Here is a 14,153-nt window from a genome sequence, read left to right as displayed (position 1 = left end):
GGCGCTTCCCGGCCGCGGCGCCTCACGGGATCCATCCCGCCGATGTTGGCACAGTCCCGGCTCCCCAGCCTCCTCCTCCAGCTCCCCCGGCTGCGCTCAGTCGCTCCCGGCCTCGCCACCATGAGCTCCGCCACCGGCACCCTCACCGTGCAGCAGCCCCTCAACTACCGCGCGGGAGCCCGCGTCCAGCCCGCCGACGGCGGGCAGCTGGAGGAGGTGTTCGAGCCGGCTACAGGTACCGACCGGGAAAGCTCCGGGGGCAGGGAGAGCTCTGTGCCTGCAGGGCTCGGTGTCCTCGGCTTCCCCCAGCTCACCCGGGTGTCACATATGCGGTGTCCTGCTGCCCCTCGGCCACCGCTGCTGCAGTGGCGGAGCTCTGCCTCAGTGTTTGGCCATCATCGTTCTTCGTGCAGAAATCAGCTCTCGCTCTGTCACTGCCTGATTTTGGCAAACCTCCTCGATTTAAATATCTCTGTAGTTATGTAATTGTAGTTATCGGTGTGTAGCGTTCAGCAGAATCGTTTCTAAGTGTTTAACCCTCCTGGGGAAATGTGTAACGAGAGCCTTGAAGAGGGTGGTGGAAGGGTAACAAACTCAACTGGAAAAGCCAGAGATTTTGTAGCAACTGGAGGTAATTAGTAACCAGAACACGACTGTGGGCAATGTCAGCTCTTTTAATTGGAACCAGCTGAATTGCAGCCCCTCTTCTCTGGCTGAATTTTGATTACAAATCAGTGGGTTTCAGTGGGAAATTCTGTGCCTGGTATAGGTGGCTTGACTGAAGTATGTAGGGTGTGGTGCAAGTAAACCACATTCTGGACCCCTTTTCTGAGATTTCCATCTCATTATTCCCTGTTCAAAAACGTGCCCAGGTCGTGTGCTGTGCAAGCTGCCCTGCTCTGGGGAGAAGGAAGTTGATCTGGCTGTGCAGAGTGCAAAAGCTGCCTTTAAAATATGGAGTCAGATGTCAGGCATGGAGCGGTGCCGAGTGATGCTGGAGGCTGCCAGAATTATTCGGGTATGTTGTGGAGGACAGGGGTGGTTCTGTCTCTGAGCTTCCTTGTGGCTTATTGTGGCTCTTGGAGGCTTCAGCAGGACTTGCAGAACTCCAGGAGTTGCTCAGGAGTTAAAACTCGCCTTTGGCCAGAAGAGATAGGAGGCTGTCTCAGGCAGGGCTTTGCTCCTATCACTGGAGTCAGCATCCGTGCCTGCAGCTTTGGCCTTATCACTGGATTCAAGGCCACTGTGTGCTTTCTCAGCTGAATTCTGTTAGCATAAAACTGAAGCGGCCCATTTGGCATCTTGCAGGCTTTGTGGTTCTTTTAACAGCTGCAAAGATTAAATTTCACTGCACACAGTTTCAGAGCTGAAGTTGCATAACTGGCATGGCTGAACTTTTGGCTTCTCGGAGGCTGTTGTTACATGACTGGAATGTGTCCTGGCAATAAGAGAAAGTAGGAGTACTGGTTTTTTTTATCTGTCAGATAGTACACATGGGAGGATGCACATAAGTGAGGTTTAACACAGACTCCTTTCTAAGACAACAGGTCCTTGGGCTTCAGAGTTAATCTCCATCAAGTTAATCTCCATTAAGTTCTTACACATCTGTAAGAACCCAGACTTTCCCCAGTGTGTATAAGTCATGAGAAAACTTTCCTTTATGCCAAACTTTTGCTTTTTGCAGACTTCCAGAGCAGGGTGACATTTCTGTTAAAGGATGTCTCCCAGCTGCATCGCTTTGTCCCTCTTCACTGGCCTCTGGTTCCATCCTGATCTTGCTGTTTGCTCTTCCCGGTTCAGTTCTGCAAATTTTATCATTGTTTGCCAGACGGCTTCTCTAAGTTCATGTTTGTTCATCTTTTAGATAAACAGGGATGTTAAACAAGACTGGACCAGCAGTGAACCCCTGCAGCTTTCCCTCTGACATTGCCCTGCACTCAGTCACCACGGGGACATTGATAAACAGCAGTTGGGAATGTCCCTTTTGGAGATGACCGTTTCTCATGGCGGGATCTCGTTTGGATTTGTGTGCTGTCTCCTTGTGGTGTTCTGCTCAGCTTCTCTAACATGTTGTCTCTGTCCTGTGCTGCTCACAGGAGCAGAGGGAGGAAATTGCCACCATGGAGACCATCAACAATGGGAAATCCATCTTTGAGGCCAGAGTGGACATCGACATATCCTGGCAGTGCCTGGAGTATTACGCAGGGCTGGCAGGATCTCTGGCGGGTGAGGAGTTACTGCAGTTTGCTCTTTGCTCTCTGTCCCACCTTCCCTGCTAACTCCAATGGCACAAAGCCATCTTTGCTGCTGATTTCCCTGAGAGATGGGCCATTCCTGAAGAGCTTGGAAGGGTTCTGAGAGGTCTCTGCCCACTGCTACCATGCTCTGTGAGCTTGCTGGGGTAAAACTGTCTCTCCTCCCAGGCAAAGCCAGACCTGACCCCTGGGGGCTCTGACCAGACAAGAAGGGACTTTGCTCTTTTCTACCCTCTGGCTGTTTCTTTGCAGGTGAACACATCCAGCTTCCTGGGGGATCCTTTGGGTACACTCGGAGAGAACCTCTTGGGGTGTGTGTTGGCATTGGAGCCTGGAATTACCCTTTCCAGATTGCCTGCTGGAAGTCTGGCCCCGCCTTGGCTTGTGGTAATGGAGCCTTTCTGCCCACCCCAGTGTCTCCTCAAAGCCAAGTGATCCTGTGGGGCACAGTGATCTCTGGGATGAAGTCTATGATTGCCTTGAAGTGTTGAAGGATTAGCAGAATGTTCAGGCAGTTCCTCTGGCAGAAAGGGAAGGGAAATGCAAGGAGGAACATGTCAGATATTGAGAAGTTAGGAGTGCATCCAGAAAAACACAATAGCTTGGCTTTGTACCAGATGGGGAAGGTCTCTGGGAATGTCTGCAGGGCAAGACCAGCAGCCCCATCTCCCCCAGCCTCTGCCCAGCAGCAGTGATCAACTAAAGTGTTTCCTCCTCTCTTGGGGGAAACTTCTGGGCTCTGTTGAGACAAACTCACAGTGTGGGGTGGGGATTGTTGTTTCTTCCCTGAAGCAGTTTGGATGTTAACCCCACCTCGCCTGTGTCTGGGTTCCCTTAGGCAATGCGATGGTCTTCAAGCCTTCACCCTTCACCCCTATTTCTGTGGTGAGGCTGGCAGAGATCTTCACAGAGGCTGGAGTGCCCAAGGGGCTCTTCAACGTGGTGCAGGGTGGGGCTGCCACAGGCCAGCTCCTCTGCCAGCACCCAGATGTGGCCAAAATCTCTTTCACTGGCAGTGTGCCAACTGGCATGAAGGTAAAGACACCTTGAGACAAGGGTTGTATCAACTACAATCAATCTGTAGTTGATACCTCCTTGAGTTTTTCTGCATGGGGCAGCATTTTTGGGGCTGGGCAAGGAGCTTGCAGCACATAGAGGGTCATGCTGGGGATCCAGTTAACCTGCTGGGCATGAGCTTGGGGGAGAAACCCCTTGGACAGCCTCACTTGCTTAGCCCCTGTTTGCAGTGAAGTCTCTGAGCTGCTCAGGTGGGTGTTGCTGTTGGGAGGAGAGTACATGAAACAGCAGCACTAGAAAAATGTGGTTCTGGCTGCTATAAAGCACTGAAGCTGCATACAACCTACTGTTTTTAAGCAAGGGAATAGTTTCTGTGAGTTTATCACCCTCAGTTTATTATTCCAAAATTAAAGAAAGACTTTTGGAAATAAATTCTGAGTTGAAGGAGGGGAAATGTCCTATGAACACTACCTACATGTGTGTACCTGTGGGTTGCAGTGACAGATGGCAGCTAAAGCTGCCTGCAGCTTACACTGAGCACGAGACTTCCTGCAAATGCCTCTCCAGGTTTTGTTGGCTTTATCTGTACCCCCAGACCCTCTGTGGCTCTCCTCATCTGAACTCACCACATCTAGGGAACCCATCTTGCCCTTTGTGCTGCTTCTCTTGTTGGTGAATAGCCCTTTGTGTCTCTCTTGCCTCTCCCCTCCAGCCTCCCCTTGGCCAGTGGATCACTTGTCTCTTGTGTCCTTGTTCCCCTCAGATCATGGAGATGGCAGCTAAAGGGATAAAGCCAGTCACCCTGGAGCTGGGGGGCAAATCCCCCCTCATCATCTTCTCAGATGCTGACCTGGAGAATGCTGTGAAGGGAGCCCTCATGGCCAACTTCCTGACTCAGGGCGAGGTGTGTGTGTCTGTGGGGCAGGGTGGGGCCAGCCTGTGACCTCCTGTAAGTGAGGGGTGCCCTGGGGCTCCCATCCTGCCACACCTTTCCCTGGGCAGTGTCACAAGGGATGCCCTGGAAGGAGCCAGGGTGTCCCAGCAGAGTGTGCCTTAGCCACAGGGCACACTTAGCCAGTGTCCTGTCCTTCCCTGGCACCAAGCACCCAGCTCAGCACAGCTGCTCCTGTGCCCTGGGCACCAGTGTGGCACTCACAGCTCAGGAGAAGCTGTGCTGGTGTCCCCTGGAGGGGCAGCAGATTCCAGCCTGGTGTGCTGAGCCTGAGGACAGGCTTCTGTCCTTCCCAAATTCGGGATATCCTCCCGTGCTGCAGGTTTTGTGTAATCCTGTTGGCAAATTTGCTCAGTAGGGTCATTTCTAGGAATTCAGGAGTCAGCTCAAGGTCTTTGCTGCTGGTGACCTGATGAGTTTTTGCCACCTGGTGGCATCAGAACCACGGTGTCCAGCAAGGACTGTTGAGTGCAGTCACAGCCCCAGGGTGATCTCCTTGTGTTCCTTGTCCCCAAAGGACAAGGAGCTTTTCCAAAAGCCTCTTCCAAGCAGGGAAGGACTGTGGAGTGCTGTGTTTCTTATTCTGAGCTGTCTGTCCTGTGTCCCAGGTGTGCTGCAATGGCACCAGGGTGTTTGTGGAGAGGAAGATCCTGGATACCTTCACAAAGGAGGTGGTGAAACGCACCCAGAAAATCAAAATTGGGGACCCTCTTCTGGAGGACACACGGATGGGAGCCCTCATCAACCGGCCCCACCTGAATCGTGTGCAGGGCTTCATCAAGCAGGCAAAGGAGCAGGTGAGGTTGTGATGCTGCCCTGAAATGTCTCTCCTGTTGGACAGACACACTGCCAGCTGCCCTCCTGCCCTGTGCCTTCCTAGTTAAGCTGGATTATTTGGTTGTTTTTGGTTTACTCAGTGGGTGTGTTGGACCACTAGATACAGAAGTCTGTGGGATCTGCTGGGATGCATCCCTGGGTCCTCAGAGAATTGGCTGATGTAGTTGCTGAGCTGTTTTCCATGATACTTGAGAAGTCATGGCAGTCAGGTGAAGTCCTAAGTGACTGGAGAAGGAAAAACACCCATTTTGTAAAAGGGTGGTGGACAAGAGCCTGGGAATTATATACCCATCACCTTCACTGCTGTGACTGTGCAAAGATCATGGAACAGATCTTCCTGGAAGTTGTGTTAAGGCACATGGAGGACAGAGAGGTGAATGAGCCCAGTACAGGGTGCTGCACCTGGGTCAAAGCAATCCCTGCTATCAATCCAGGCTGAGGCATGAGCAGATGGAGCAGGGAAGGACTTCCTGCAAGAAGGGACTGGTGGATGAGAGGCTGGACATGCCCCAGCCATGTGTGCTGTCACCCAGAAACCCCCAGTGCCCTGGGCTACATCCAAAGCAGTGTGGGCAGCAGATGAGGGGGAATTCTGCCCCTCTGACCTGCTCTGCTGAGACACCACTTCAAGCTCTGGAATCCTCAGTACAGGAAAAACAAGTGAGGAAAGGCTGAGAGCTGGGGTGGTTTAGCCTGGAGGGGAGAAGGCTCTGGGTACACGTGATTGCAGGATTTCAGTACATAACAGGCACTTAAAGAAAGATGGGGACAAATGTTTGAGCAGAGCCTGCTGGGATAGGCCAAGGGCCAGCCAGAGCTGGGCAGGATGCTCCTGGATGTGCCTGCATCCCTTCCTCTCTTGGCTCTTTTGCAGGGGGCAGAGGTGCTGTGTGGTGGGGACCTGTATGTGCCAGACGACCCGAAGCTGAAGAATGGCTACTACATGAGGCCCTGTGTGCTAGGTAGGCTCCATCTCAGCCATGGTACCATGGATGCTGTGGGATTTCTCCTGAGAAATGAGTTCAGCTTTGTAACCTGGCTCTGTGATGGCTCCAGTGTGGATGGACACTTGGATGGGGGTCCTAGAGAGAGCTGAGGCTTCCAAGAACTGCATGCAGGGAAATCTGTGCTGTTGGTGCTTTTGGGGTGCAGGGTGTGCCTGGCTGCTCTGCCATGCTGGGGGCTGTCTCCAAGGCTGTGTGGGTTGCTGAGTGCACAGGCTGTGCTGCTGCTCTTCCTCCTGAAGCCCTTGTGCTCTGCCACACTTCCAGGGAACTGCAAGGATGACATGACATGTGTGAAGGAAGAGATCTTTGGGCCTGTCATGGCCATCCTGCCCTTTGACACGGAGGAGGAGGTTCTGGAGAGAGCCAACGCCACTAAATTTGGCCTGGCAGGTGGTGTCTTCACCAGGTATGACTGGCCAGTTTTTGGAATCATTCTGGGGACTGAAATACTGCAGTGATTTCTGCTCCTCTTGCAGTGCCTGGGCTTCCAGAAAAGCTGAGGCAAGGGATTGCCAAAAGGGAAATCTGTAAATGACTGCACATCTCTCATATTTCCCCCAAGTGCTGGGTGGGCCCAGCTGTCCCTTGGGTTCCTCCCAGCCTGGCTTGGCCTGCTGCCTGCCTTCCTGCCCCTGCAGCATGCATCAGGAGCCTGCTGTGCTGCTGTTGGCTCCTTGCCCCACTCTGTATTGCTGGTGTCCTTGTCCTGCCCTCTGGAATTGAATGCTCTTGGAGCATCCTTGGGAATTGGTGCTGCCTCCTTGGAGCAGGCAAAGGCAGAGTAGGGCAGGCTTGACTCCAAAAAGCCCTGCTGGCCTTTCTGCAGTGGGTGTTGCCTGGCAGGGAAGGAGGGGGTCCAGCTGAATTTGCCCTTTTCCTGCAGGGATATCCAGAAGGCTCACAGGGTAGTGGCTGCTCTCAAGGCTGGGATGTGCTTCATCAACAACTACAACGTCAGCCCAGTGGAGCTGCCTTTTGGGGGATACAAGTCCTCAGGTGAGCTCTGTGTGCCCTCCCCTGGTACCTGCCAGCTCCAGGGGCTGTGTGTGGCCACTGGCACTGCTGGAGCTGTGTCCTCACTGCAGCTCTTCCCTGCAGGATTTGGCAGGGAGAACGGCCGGGCAGCCATCGAGTACTACTCGCAGCTGAAGACTGTCTGTGTGGAGATGGGGGATGTGGAGTCTGTGTTTTAGTGCCTCTGGGGCCTGTCAGGGCAGCATCAGGCAGCTCCTTGCTGCCAGCCAGAGATGTGGATCATGTACACAGCAGTAAAGTACCCTACAGTAAAGTACCCTACAGTTGTCAGTGCCCGGGGGGAAGCTGAGCTGGAGCAGCGTTTAACCACCCTGCTCCTGCAGGGGGGGTTGGACACACAGGGCTCAGCTCTGGTGAACAGAGGGAGGCTCAGAGCAGGAGGCACCAATCTGGCTTTGGGCAGCAGCTCCTGCAGCCACAGAGGTGTTACCAGAGGCTTGGCAGTGGCCAGGCTTCCCAGGCTGTGTGCCTTGATTCCCATTGCCTTCCACCCTCCCTCAGCTTCACTTCTGGCTTGGGACACTACATCAATGCAGGTTTGAGCTCTTGGACACAATTATATCCTGTAGCTATCCTGACCCTGTCTATTCTGTAACTACATAAAAGCCTTAAATGCATCATTGTTTATTCCCTCTAGACCCTTGGTAACCTCAACTTTTGGTTTTTTCTAAATGTACCTTACTTACAAGTGGGACAAAACATTGTGGGGAGAGTTGGCTGATGCTGCCTGGGCCAGGCATGGCCTCGAGAATCACCTCCACACAAGAGTGGGGGTGAGCTCCAGCATGGAATAGTGAAAGCTATCTCACTTCCTTCCTGTAAACTTACTGTTCTTTATACACTAATGAAGCAACAACTTCAATTGTTTTCTTGTGTCTTTTTTTAGCAATCAAATAAATACTCACTCTGGAACAAATTCTCAGTGTGACATTAATTGAGGGGTCCAGAAATGGGCTTGTTGCTGTATGAGTTAAATGAGCTGCAAGGTGGCTTTTTGATCACTAAAATCATAAAAGCTAGAAGGAACATCTCTGCCTGACAGACAGATTTCTGTAGTCCCACAAAACCAGAGTAGTTCTAGCATTCTGCAGAGCTTCTTAAGAAAACCCTCTGTAACTATAGAATGAAAATAAAGAATGGACAACTTCCTTTTATTGAGAAAGAAAAGGAAAAAAACCACAGGAAGCCAAGTGTTCTAAAAGAAAACAGAAAAGTCCCTTTAGCATCTGCAGACAAACTGGCAGCCCAGCTGCTCATAGACTGCATAGACAGCTGTGCCCACCAGCCCAAGGAGTGCCACGGAAGCAAAGGACCCTCTCCTTCGGTTTTTGGGTTCTGGAAAAAAGAAAAATCAGAATTTTTCAGTTCACTAAAAGACTAGCCCAGCCTGGAGAGTGAAGAGGGAGCAGAACTAAAGGGCAACCCCAAGAGCAAAACAGCTCAGGCCTCTTAGGGTAGGCATTCCTGCTGGAGGAGAGCTCTTCCCAGGAGCAGGAAGAGCATGCTGCAGTGCTGGCAGCTGTAGATCTGCACCCTTTCCTCCACACCTGGCTGGGGGCAAAGTCCTGAGGGCACTGTAGGAGCCCTGAGTGCCAACAGTGTGTGCTGCAGGGCACAGTCCTACCTCCCGTGTAGTAGCCATAGGCATAGATGATTCTCCCAAGGACCCAGGTCATGCCAAGCCCTGTGGCCACTCGCTGCAGAGAAAGGAGAAGCATTAAAAGGCTTTGGAGGCTTGAGCAAAGTTGTGCAGGCAACCAGGTGCTCAATCTCATTTTACCCCTGGCTTCTTAGCCAAAGCAAGGAGCAGGATGGTGGAGGCAGCTGCTGCTCCACTGCCTCCAGCAGGTGTTCCAAACTTCCACCTTGACTCTTCATTTAGAGCTCACTCCAATGTGGCTCCCGTTTGCCAGATGTGTTTACACTGCTTCCTTCCCTCTTGGAAAAGGAGTCTGTCTCCAGGAAAGACCTAATTTGTCTTTTGATGGCAAAGACAGAGCTACTGGATTTGGCCTATCTCCTCCCAAGTTGTCTGCATCTCTCAGTTAAAAATAATCCAGGCTTTTGTTGACTTCCTTTGGCAGGGCTTGGAAAAACTGGCCTGAAGGGATTCTTCCCACTCAGTGAGTGGAGGCTGCAAATGCTTTGCTTTGTCTAACAAGGCACCTTTAGGGGAAGGGCTCTAACAGCTGAAACAGCAGTAATGAGTTTATTACTTGTGATTCTCCTGCAGGAGACCTTCTACAACTACATTTTAAGAAGGGGCACTGCTGTTAAGTGTGATGTGGCTACTGAAGGGGCTGTCTTGGCCTCCTGCCCCCCACCTTGCCCAGGTCAGGGAGCCAGAGCACAGTCCTGCATCACTTACCGGGTGGTAGATTCCACTAGTGCCTAAAAAGAACAGGAAGGCAGGGTAATTTTCCAATCTGAAAATAAAAGTGAGGGGAGGTTGTGTTTGTGCTCAGGCTGCTTACAAAGACAAAACTCCAAGAGGGCAGAAACTGCAAACATTCCCTGCCAAGGGCATTTTGGGCTCATCACCAGTCTCTGTGCTCAGCGCTGTGGCTGAGGAAAGAAGAGATCTGAGCACACAATTTTAGGGGCTTCCTCCCAGCCTGTGCCTCTCTCCCAGGACACCCACCCACCCACCCCTTTCCATTTTGTTCTCTGAGCCCCTCCAAACATTCCCCAGGAGTTGTGCTTCCCAGCACCCCTCTGATGTGCTGCTGCAACCTGTCCACAGGAGCTGGGTGGACTTGGGCCTCTCCCCAGGGAGACCTGGGCAGCACAACAAATCAGAACCTTCTGGAAACAAGATTCCTCACATCTTAACATCTACCCATGGAAGCAAACTGGTGGGAACTGGGGAAGAGGAGACAACTTCACAGCACCATCCCAAGGTTTAATGCATAGGAAGGAGCCAGCACAGCCTTCCTGCTGAGCTCTGCAGGCTGAGCCTGGATCAAAGCAGAGGCAGCAGCACCTCTGGGGCTCTGGGCCCTGTCCCCAGCCCTGTGTGTTCCCAGGCCCCTGCTCAGAGGGGTCACTCACGTGTTCTGGTGCGCACGCTGGATGCAGTTGAACATCTGCCCGTTTTCAGGGTCCGTGCTGTACATGGTTGGGTACTGCCAAAAAATAAACCAGCAGCAAAGGTTCAGCAAGGGAGGCCTGCAGCTCCTCTCCCCAGGAGCCCAGAGCTGCCTGGGTGCTTGCAAGACCAGCCTGCTATGGCAGCTTAGAGCCTGTGCCTGCCTTGGGGCTCTGTTCAAGGTCACTGCCCTTCCTGGAGCTGCTGCTGGCTGCAGAGGCTTCCCCAGGCCTCAAATCCAGCCCTCAGTGCACCACACACACTGGCTACACGTGCTCCAATCCTGCCTTGATGCAGCAGGAATGGGATCACCCCAAGAGGCAGCTGGAGCTGCCCTCCTGTTCACCCCTGCCCGTCACTTCCATGAGTGAAGTGGTGAAAGAGCAAAGGAGCAGTGGTCTGTGCTGAAGCCAAGTGGCACAGCAGCCACTGCATGCCATGGGCCTGACTCACAGCTGTCCCCACCCAGCCCACTGCTCTGCCTGTGACAATGGCTCCCCAACAGATGCTGAGGGAAGGTCACTTGAAAGACTTGTGACAGCGCCCACATGTTCCTCCTGAGTCTGAGAAAGCCTCCTGTCACTTTTGTGCCACTACCACCCCTTTCCCCCAGTGCTGCATCAAGTTTTATTTGCAGGGAAAAAGGGCTGAGCAGTTTCTTGCCCATCAGTGCTGCCAAGCTCTTTCAGCCTGATGCCCCAAATCCCAAGCTGTGTTAAGCTTTCAGGAGAGCCATGGCAGCAAGTCACCCCAAAGGTGAAGGGTGATGAAGGTGTCAGCAAGCTTGCCATGCCCCACAGAGCACTCACCTCCACATGGTACTTCTTGCGGGCGTTGCTCACATTGAAGGCCAGGTGTGTGACCATGACAAAGCTGGCAGCCCCAGTCAGAATGACGTAGCCATACTCCTTGGAGAGAACAGCCATGGTGCTGCTGCCAGAGAAAGGGAGCCTGTGAATGCTTGGGGAAGTGGCAACACGTGAAATACATGCATGGAAGAGCTGCTGAGCTTGGACTTCAAGAGCTACCAGCACAGGGAACTGGCACAAGGAATTTGTATCTTTTGTACCTTTCTGTACCTGCACAAAGCAGGAGTTCTCTGCATAGTTCCTGTCAAGCAAGGCTTAAAATCACCCCAGAGCTAGTGGCCACCACATGAAGTCAGTTTATTTCCAGCCTGTTCCCTAAAGAGACATGTTTCTTCATGCACTGGGAACCACACCTGTGGAACTCCTTGCCAAGGGACATTGTGAGTGCAGGCATTTCTCACAAATTAAACAGGAAACTGGGCGAGTCCTGGGACTAAAAGGTAAATTGGGAGTTGTAACAGAACCTGGGTCAGAAATCCCCTGAGCTGGAAGGAGCTGGGCTACATCAGTGATTAATTACATTCATATTGTATTTATATGAGATCATCCTCATATAAAATACTAATAAAACCCAGCACCTCAGCAACGATAACTGAACTTTTGGGTAGAGCCACTGGCCAGATGACTGATGCTCAGCCCTGCAGCTCCCAGGAAGCCTCTCAGAGTCACAAACTGGTGAACAGCTCCTGGCATTTACAGACATCTGCACCAGCGGCCAGGGGACACCAGGGCCTGTGTGGCTTTTGTTTAATGGTTCTGTGCTCCCTCATGCAGGCCTGGGACAGAAGCATAGGGCAGAAGGTGCAGCCTGCAGCCTCTGCCATGCTGTCCCACATTCCACATTCTCACTCTTCCCTGTTCAGCAGCCCCCACAAGCCTACCCTGCTTCACTCCAGCTCCCTATCTGCTGCCAGAGAGCACAAGGGCCCTTCCCCACAACCATCCTGCACAACCCCAAACCTCAGTCTGGGTCACTCTGGAGAGTGCTGCATGACACAGCCCAGAAAAAGAGAGCAGAGAGCTCCCTCCAGCACGGAGATAATTCTCCCAATCAAACACCAGTTGGTGCCTCCACGATGTTTGTAATGAGGTTTTGGTGCCTCCCTGCACTGACCCACCAGCACAATCTGTCAGTGTGGGGAAAAACAGGCCACCTCAGGGAACTGCTGCAAAGTCTTCCTCTTGCACCCCTCACAAGGGATTTTTGGGGACTAGAGGGTTTTATTTCTCATTTGCAAAGGATTATCATTGATGGAGCAAGGTGAAGACAGCAGCTGGCTCTGTCCACGGCAAGTGAGGTAAACAATTATCAGTAAGAATATTAAAACTCTGAAGTAATGAAGAAAAGCCGACTGCATGCACCTGTAATTGAAGTTAGCACCTGACAGGTGACACACTGAAAACAGAACGTGTAGAGCAGGATGGTGGTCACATTTTCCCCTTCAAATTACAAGGTCATTGGAGAACCGGGCATTTTGTCTTCCAGAAGGAAGTTATAACCTGGGGGTTTATCTTGGGAGCAAAGAGCACGGCAAAGCATTAAAACCGGGTGTGTCATAAAACTCCTACTCTTACACGACTGATATCAAAGTGTACCTCAAGCCTTTGCCCTGGTAATTTAGTGCCGTATAAATCACTCCAAAGTCACCAGGACTCCCACGGTCCTTTCCGGATTGTGGTGCCCGGAGCGTTTCAACAACTTTTGCCGGCAGCCGCAAGGCCTTTGCTGTCACGGTGCACAAAACTCAATTTCTCCCTTTTTACCCTGCGATGTTTCCATCGGGAGCCACAGACACGAGATTTAGGAGCGGGAGGAAAAAGGTCCTTCCCAACTCTGCCACAACACTGCAGCTGCTGTGAGTCAGCAAAGCGCCTTAAGGCTCCTCGAGCAGCCCCACGCGTGGATTCGGACTGGATTAGCCCATCTAAGCTCAGCCCTTCGAGCCGGCAGAGCGACAAAAAGGGGCCGGGCCGAGCCCTGCCCGGCCTGCTCGTCCCGCACCCCCTTCCCCCGCAGCCTCCCCCGGCTGGGAGCTGTCCACGGCGTTTTCCATGAGGACAAGCTGCCCCTGGGCGCACCCGCTTTCCCCCGGCCCGCACTCACCCTCAGCGCGGCGCGGAGCGGCGGCGGCACGGAGCCGGGATGAGGAGGGAGCCGGGGCGGGGGCGGTGCCGGGCCCGTCCCCTCAGCAGCAGCGCCCGCAGGCGGGGCCCGCGCTCGGCCCGGCGCGATCGGCCTCGTGCTGCCGGGGCAGAGGGGGTGGGGATTGCTGAGGGGTTCGCTGTATCCTCGGCCTTGCCCCCGTACCCTTGCTGCCATTTTACCCATTCGCAGTTTACAGTTTAATGGCTCAGGGTTTGGTAATTCACCCCGTGCTTGCTGAAATCTCCTGGTTTCCCCTGTTAGCTCAGCAGACCCTGCAGAGTGTTTCACACGTGGAGTTGCTGTGCTGGATCACTGTGAAAAATGCGTATTTTATGATTGGCTTTCAACAATATTCAAATGAATATTATATCTGTTATGTTAGAAATTGATGCTGTATTAATTTTCTTAAGTAGTGTGTTAAATATAGCTATAGGTTATAACAAAATGTTAACACAGAAACTATGCTATGTAAGATTTTTTTTTTAAAGAAAGGACTCACACTGAGATAGCAGCCACAGGACACCTGAATCTTTCAGAGAAAGAGAACTTATTGCTCCATTATCAGAAGAAATGAACTTCTTCCCACCTCGCTCAGCCCTGAAGATGCTGTTAGGATTAAGAGGAAGAAGTTGACACTGACCAGACAGAATCCTGTGTTTGAATGGAAATTATGCATCATGTATGAATATGCAACAGGTTACTGTTTTTAAGGGTTAATCCTCTGTTAATGTGGGTCCTTTTTCGGGCTTATTTTGCCCAGAAAAAGGTACCCAGACTGTCCATAACTCTTTGTTTCTATTGTCTCATATTATCCTAATCCAAATTGTCCAAATTATTATTACTCTAATTAAATTACTATTTTTATAATCATTTTATTACTAATAAATTTTAAAAATTTAAAAACAAGTGATTGACATTTTTCACAGTCATGTAAGCAGATACTTCCC

General features: G+C 52.0%; 2 protein-coding genes across 3 annotated transcripts; one reads left to right on the top strand and one right to left on the bottom strand.

Moving 5' to 3' along the window:
- The first annotated feature begins 1 nt into the window (after position 1).
- On the top strand, positions 2-7,340 carry ALDH9A1 (aldehyde dehydrogenase 9 family member A1). The gene is made up of 11 exons (XM_054285674.1): positions 2-235; positions 873-1,018; positions 2,097-2,226; positions 2,508-2,642; positions 3,094-3,290; positions 4,036-4,176; positions 4,833-5,021; positions 5,936-6,023; positions 6,333-6,474; positions 6,952-7,064; positions 7,167-7,340. Exons 1-11 carry the CDS (start codon positions 43-45, stop codon positions 7,259-7,261), a joined length of 1,569 nt encoding a protein of 522 aa, XP_054141649.1. The 5' UTR covers positions 2-42; the 3' UTR covers positions 7,262-7,340.
- An 887-nt stretch (positions 7,341-8,227) lies between these two features.
- On the bottom strand, positions 8,228-13,237 carry MGST3 (microsomal glutathione S-transferase 3). Of its 2 annotated transcripts, none has more exons than XM_054286034.1 (6): positions 13,165-13,237; positions 11,001-11,124; positions 10,155-10,228; positions 9,472-9,529; positions 8,728-8,800; positions 8,228-8,438 (listed from the first exon to the last, which is right to left on the bottom strand). In XM_054286034.1, the coding sequence occupies exons 2-6, from the start codon at positions 11,115-11,117 to the stop codon at positions 8,323-8,325; spliced, it is 438 nt and encodes a 145-aa protein (XP_054142009.1). In that variant the 5' UTR covers positions 11,118-11,124; positions 13,165-13,237; the 3' UTR covers positions 8,228-8,322. The 2 variants fall into 2 exon arrangements, with proteins under 2 accessions (XP_054142009.1, XP_054142011.1); XM_054286036.1 differs by having other exon boundaries at positions 11,001-11,121; positions 13,165-13,235.
- Positions 13,238-14,153: the final 916 nt, after the last annotated feature.

This window comes from Melozone crissalis, unplaced genomic scaffold (assembly GCF_028551555.1).
Source record: "Melozone crissalis strain CALT ecotype California unplaced genomic scaffold, PUWL_Pcris_2 ptg000045l_1, whole genome shotgun sequence".
Taxonomy (NCBI): Eukaryota; Metazoa; Chordata; class Aves; order Passeriformes; family Passerellidae; genus Melozone; species Melozone crissalis.
Note: the sequence above shows the minus strand (reverse complement) of the source record. Positions and strands in the feature narration are given on the sequence as shown.